This window comes from Microchirus variegatus (assembly GCF_963457635.1).
Source record: "Microchirus variegatus genome assembly, chromosome: 11".
Lineage (NCBI taxonomy): Eukaryota > Metazoa > Chordata > Actinopteri > Pleuronectiformes > Soleidae > Microchirus > Microchirus variegatus.
Window position 1 is genome coordinate 787,461 of NC_139812.1, and position 7,138 is coordinate 794,598.

Genomic DNA, 7,138 nt, shown 5'->3' on the forward strand with positions numbered 1-7,138 from the left:
ATGTCTCAGGCTCGGGTCACTGACTTCTTCTCCCAGAGGAAGAGAGTCACCGGCGGCCCAGTGAAACCAGCAGCCAAGCAGCGCGGAGTCTCCAAAAGACAAACACGATCTGCGAACAGTCAAGACTCTTCCGTCTGCTCTTCCTCGGTACACGAAGAGTTTGTCCGAATTATCGACGAGGCCGCGGGTGTAAACGATGAAAAGTCCACCGCCGTCGGCCACACCGACGCTAGTCCTCCGTCCAGTCTCCGGACACCGAAGCGGACCTCGGCCGACACGGAGTTCGACCTCGGGTCTGCTGTGTTTTCGGCCACCGCTGAACACAGCACCGCCAAGAAGAGGCGACAGGCGGAGGCTGCGGCCGAAAACACCGCCACTGCAGCGGGGATACCGAAGAGGAGGACGGCGAGGAAGAAGCTGCCCCTCCCTCCACCTTCACCGCAGCTAAACCAGGTAATGAGTGTAAATTTGATGCATCTGCCGGATTTAAACACATGTTACAATTTATTTATATATATATATAATGTATATGTAATGCCCTGATGTATGTAGTACTCGTCTAAACCTGTACTCAAGTTAAAGTAAAGAAAAAGTAGTTCGTTTAAAATTAGAGTAAAAGTTACCTTTACGACTTTACATTCTAAGGAGACACAAATCGTACTTTATTTGTTTTAAATTAAAGGCAAACCTTCTCAGATTAAAATGCTGACAAAATAAAATATGTTATAATGTATCAGTCAAAATGTGTCCCTGGTCACAAATTACTTTAACTTTCTCCTTAATTAGCGACAATCTGTCATCATTATTTATTTTATTTATTTATTTAAGTTCGGACCAAAACATGTTTTACTCCGTGATTTACAACATAGCGAAGTACAGTTATATATTATTATTATATATATTATTTATATAATTTAAAAGAAATCCAGACAATATATCACCACTGAAATCTAATCAAATTACCTATATCCCTAGACTATTCCATCAGAATTTGTGATCAACTTTGATTTATGCTGTATGATTTGTATTAAGTAAATGCAGCCAAAACATAATGATCACATCGACATAATATTAAAGTACATGTATGCGTGTCGTAGTGTTTTAGTGGTTTATGAAGTAGTATGAGCAACTATGCGTTAAGTCTGAATATATGTTGTGTATCTCCAGGCTGCAGCTCAGCCCCTGACCCCTGAAGCCTCCCATCCTCCAGCTGCTGCAGTGATGGAACACAAACCCGAGAACCACGTAGTCGCCAGCAGAAAGGCCGCAGGGCCGTCTAGCAAGGTATGTTAGTTGTCTAGAACATCACAGGTGCTGCCAGCAGGGGCAGGCTTTAGCCGCTTAAAGGGATAGTTCGGGAATTTTGGACATAAGACCTATTTTCCAACTCAGTCGGTGTGATGGAGACGTTTTCAAGAAATTTAATTCAGTTCTTCTAGTTGCCGAGTTCGCTGATGCTATAGCTAACGCAAGTAAATGATACAAGTTAGCATGGCATTAGAAACACTCATACTGACTCAACAGTGCACCCGAGGCAAATCGATTTTGTAACGGCAGACTATCGATGTACATATCTGTGTTGATAGAATGTTTGAAATAAAACAAACCTTGCTATTTGAAGGATTTATGTCTCAGCAGCAGCAGCGAGTGATACTTCCGGCAGCGGAATCAGTCCGCCGCTGCCGGAAGTGTAGTGCTGAGAAAGTAGTCCCTCAAAAATCCATGCGATGCGACGTTAGTTTTGTTTCAAATATTATTCTATCAACACAGATATGTACATCTATAGTCTGCCGTTACAATCAAATCGCAGTTGTTGACTCGAAATTGAAAACATGTCACTGCAGTGGTTAGCGCGCTGGCTTTTGCAGCAAGAAAACCTGGGTTCGTGCCCTGGTTGGACCTTTCTGCGTGGAGTTTGCATGTTCTCCCTGTGTGTGCATGGGTTTTCTCACAGCTAAACCACTCACTCTCTACACCTAAGTCCATAGAGAAAATATGCGATTTTTACATCGCAGCCAACAGGAGTTTATGATTCACTGCTGCTTCCATGAGTAGGTTTAAATGTGATATTTGGTGATTTTAAATCTCTTATTTGGACCAATCAATAGCCTGGCAGTCTGGCAACATCATGCATAGTACCTACTCAGCGTGCTTGGAACCTCATCCAGAGCAGGTACTAAAAAGTACCTGTTACTAGGTACTATGCTAGTAAAAACGCAAGTTAACCATGCCATGGCCAGGCAAGTGGAGCCGGTGGAAGCGCACCATAAGATGGATCCCAGGGACATCAAGTGATTACTAATAAAATCATTTAAGTCATTTTTAACAAAGTGCAGCTTTTGACTTGCGTTAGATCTTAAATGCATCTAAAAGAAATAAATGCATCTTTCAAATATGACAGTTTTAATATTTGCAAACATAGAACATTATTCAGTATGAGGTGAATGGCACCAAAACAAACACATTCAAATAAATAAATTTAATTTAATTAAATTGGAGGTGGGGCCAACAAACAGGCTGGATACAGTGCGCATCCCATCAACGGTGAGTTCAAATGATCAGTTGTTGCTGTCCGTTCCATTCGCCCGCACAGAATTGGGGGAAAAGGGCTTTCATCTACTCCGCTCCTTCTACGTGGAACATGCTGCAAAAAGACTGGAAAATAACTGAACTGATTTCTTTGAATGCTTTTAAATCCAGGCTGAGGGCAGTAACTTTTGCGGCCTCTTGGTCAGGACTCCCTTGAAAAATAGTTATTTTTAATGTCGATGAGACTTTCCTGGTAAAACAACGGTTAAATAAAATGTTGTCACCCACTCTCCGTTTCTGTTAGGTTTTATGTAAAGAGGACATTGCCGCCCTCAAATCTCGTCTACAGAGGATTAAGAAACACGCAGAGGAAACGACCAGGATGGCTTCAGTTTCCACATCCTCCTCCTCTCCAGCTGCTCCAGCTGACGCTAACCTCCCTCTACCCAAAACCACAGCAAACCCTTCCTCTGAAGCCAAGGCCCAGAAATTCACCGTAGCACGAGCCTTGCAGCTTGCGGCTAAAACTCAGAGGAGACAAGAGGAGAGAGAGGCTGAGGAGAGGAAGCAGAGTGAGACACAAACCCAAGACGGGTGAGCATACCTGTGTACACACATGCCTGGAGTACAAACGTTCAAACAATACTGCTATACAGTGTTTTTGTGTGTTTTTTAAGTGTCCCCTCCCCTCTTTGTCCCTCAGTGCACAGCAGCCAGCGTACCAGCGGTACCACACCCTCGCTCAGGCGGTGCCTCCAGGTCTCTCACTGCCGTACCAGTATAAAGTGCTGGCTGAAATGTTCAGAAGTATGGACACCGTGGTTGCCATGCTGCACAACCGCTGTGAGACGACGACCTTTGCCAAAGTCAAACAGGGAGTTCAGGACATGATGCACAAGTAAGTGGAAGTGGGCAAGTCCCAGATTTCCTCAGGGGCCACACGAGAAACGGAAAATATTGTTGAGGGCTGGACCAATACACAATACACAAACTCACGATTCGATTCGTATCACGATTTTTGACCCACGATTCGATACATTCCACAATTTTTTTTTAAATTTAAAAAACATTTTATTTAAACCACATTTAATTATGTAGCAACTTAATGTAACATTTAATATTTTGGAACACTGAACAGATTTGAACATAAATAAATAAATAAATAACCAAAGATTTCTCTCTTTTCTGTAACAAAATAATAATGTTGAAAAATACAAAGTAATGATCAATCAGACTGGGATTTGTCCCCAAAGCATGCTGGGAAGTGTAGTTCTAAGAGATTAACGAAATTAAAAAAACATAACGTGTTAATGTTGACTGTAATTAATTAATCACAATTAAAGCGATAATTTGACACCCCTAATAAAAATAAGTTTGGTTGCACTAACAGCTCATATCATGAGGCTGACTGGAAAAATAACTGGGAGTTAGAAAGAGCGTGTTGTGATTCTGCCTTCTCACATCGCGACACAGGTTGTGGCTCTGAGTATCGCTATATTTCGATACGCATATCGTTACAGCCCTAATATTTATGTTCTCCTCTGTGCAGGCGTTTTGAAGAGAACCACGTGGGTCAGATAAAGACGGTGTTTCCAGAGGCGTACACATTCAGACAGGAGAAGAACATCCCACCGTTCAACAGCAGCACTAAGAAAGGCAGCTACCAGCTCACAGTGGAGCCCAACATCCTCTGTGGTGAGAAAACATTCCTCCCTCTGTCTTCATCAAAAATATTCCAGGACACTTATCTCCTCTTCATAGGAGAAATATAGTTACATTAGCATGTAACCCAAGTTCAAGCTTCAGCTGTTGTAGTGACTTGATAAATGTACAATGTGTCATCCTCAGACAAAAATGAAGCCCGACCCATCTTGTCAGCGTCCCGTCTCCTCGAGAGAAGACAGGTTTTCCACGAGAACCTGGTCCACATTGTCAAACGGCATCACAAGGTCAGTGGCTTCTCGGGTGACGATTCCACGTCCTTTCATGCATGACACAGTCCAAGGGTGAATTCCAATTCCTTGCTTAAATCTCAATCTCAAAAATGCTCTCCATCTAGTGCAAGTGCTGACCCGATTCTCAGAAAAATTAAGTTGAGGGACAAGTTTAAGGGCTGTATCGCCCTCAATATTGAGATTTTCCTTGGGAGCAAGGACTACCCAGAATGCATTGCGTGTTTTCACATGAGAAAGATGGCGTAGAAAGCAGCGAAGCGAGTGCGATACAAATGAAGTATTTTCTTTGTTAATAGAGATATAAAAATGATGAAAACCATTGTATTATCTTAGTTTAGACCCATATTATGGATTACTGACGTCATTGTTGCTTAACATTTGTTTTTATTTAAGATCTTTTGTCAACAGCCGGCCGGTGCGGACAAGCGATCGTTCGCTATCGTTAACCTTTCAATAAGTCGTGGTGTGTGGTAACTGTCAGCTGAATATTTGTATGAGTATCATCTTATAACTAACTGACAACCTAATAACTTGACTGAAATAAAATAATAAATAAATAATCGTGACATAAATGTGTTCTTCTTCTTTTTTGGAGTTGACAGACTGGACGCAGCTTTCGCGTTATTCTGCCCTCTACAGTCTGAAGACGTATCTGCATTTAATATTTCTAAGTGACAAAATAACCCTCAACACTTGGTTTTGAGGGCCAGTTAAGATTAAGGGTTGAGCTTGAGGGTTAAGATTGAGGGTTAAGATAGGAATTGGAATTGGCCCCAGGTCTTGACTCTATTGTAAAGGCTCTAACCACCACTGTCTGCAGGAGTTCCTGTCGGCGTTGGTTCCTCCCGTGTCTGTCCCTGAAGACAAACTGACCCGCTGGCATCCTCGCTTTAATGTGGACACTGTCCCGGTGATCCAGGCCGGCACTCTTCCTCAGCCTCCCCACACTATGAAACTGGCCACGGCTCAGGAGGTGCTAGACAAGGCTCGCTCACTCATCACACCAAAGGTATGGCGTCGCATGAAGGTGCTATACTTTGGAACCACACCTTTTTTATTGTTTGAGATGGGTTGGGCCTGTAAATTTTGAACTCCCCTTCCTGTGCTGCCACTCTACCTAATACACCACAAAAGTCTGTCTCAAAATGTGTTAAACTACAGGAGGAAGGTCCAGCTTTTTACTAAAATGTAATGTTAAAACAGAGCTGTGTGTTTCTTGCTTTTAGCAGCTCGTGAGATCATATCCAGGTTATTCTTACTCTGAATTCATGTCTTTCAGATGGAGAAGGCTTTGGTTTCTCTCACTATGAAGTCTGAAGACAAAACTGCAGACACTAAAGAGTCAACGTCCTCACAGAACGCTACAGTCCCTCAGACCTCGGCTCCAACTGCTGCTCCTGCACCTCAGGTCTCAACTGCTCTGAAAGGAGTGTCTCAGTCCCTGCTGGACAGGGTAGGTACTGCAGGAGATCAGTTGTCAACAGAAGCATCCTTCCTTGACTTTGAGACACACCCATGTTCTTAATGAGTGTAACTTGTATTTGGATTTGACTCATTATAACAGTAATTAAACGTACTTAAAATGGTCCTTTGTACGATTGTCTTTTTTTTTTCCCGCCTCAGATTCGAGCAAAGGAGGCCCAGAAACTTCAAGCTGCGATGACGCGGAACCCTTCCCAGGAGGAGCGCATGCTGATGCTGTCGCGGCTTGGCGAGCTGGCAAGAATCCTGCGCACAGTTTTTGTTGCTGAGAAGAAACCAGCGTTGATCATGGAAGTGGCCTGTAACAGGATGATCGTCAGCTACAGATCTGCTCTCAGCACAGGTACTTTGAAACAAGAGGGAGGTTCAGACACTGATGTCACTGTTGTAGTTGCATTTGACACAGGTGCTTTTTAAATGGTAATGTACAGTTTCTAAGTGGATGTTCCTAAGTGTTTTGTCCCCAAAAAGGTCTCATATCAAGCCCATATCGACTAGTCAATAGAGTTTGGTGAACGCAGTTCTTTTCAATTCTCCCACTGACTGGTCGACAGAACTGTTCCTTCCGTGGAGCGACAGTAGATCGTTAAACGACACTTTTAGGCAACTGACCACTAAAACATTGGTCTCCTCCTGACACTTTGCTGTGGGTTCATCTTTCGGTTTTGTTTCAGACTTGGACAGAAAAGTAACAAGGTAGAAGAGTAGGTTCATTCAGAAGTATTTTGGGGCACGGGCTACAGTATGTTGTCATAATATTTTAATTCATGTAAGGTGGATCTTGGCTTACTGTTTCAGATGAACTACACTGTTGCAATTGCACCTTAGATGGAAGTTCCTGGTACTTTGGTGTCTGTCAAACTCAAGCTGTTATTTAATTCTTTATGTTTATATGTTGTAATTGGCTTGTTATTTGATGCAAAGTCACTGGACCGTGTGGGGTAGACAGTATTACTGCCCACAAGTTACCCGTTCTCTGATTGGCTGCTCTTCTTCCCCAATGTACAGGTGAAATGGAGAAACACGTCCGTCTGCTGGCAGAAGTGGCTGCTGATTGGCTGACCATCCATCCAATCAGGAAAGACTTTTACCTGAAGTTGAACAAAAACATGGAGCTGAGCGTCGTTCTGGACAAACTGAACGGACGACTGAGAGAGGAGGAGAAAATATGA

General features: G+C 43.1%; 1 protein-coding gene across 1 annotated transcript; it reads left to right on the forward strand.

Annotated features, from left to right (window-relative positions):
• cdt1 (chromatin licensing and DNA replication factor 1) lies at positions 1-7,138 on the forward strand (the record flags this gene model as incomplete). Its single annotated transcript, XM_083897977.1, has 10 exons — positions 1-453; positions 1,168-1,284; positions 2,834-3,123; positions 3,233-3,427; positions 4,079-4,224; positions 4,378-4,478; positions 5,305-5,493; positions 5,764-5,937; positions 6,108-6,309; positions 6,975-7,138. The coding sequence occupies 10 exons, from the start codon at positions 1-3 to the stop codon at positions 7,136-7,138; spliced, it is 2,031 nt and encodes a 676-aa protein (XP_083754103.1).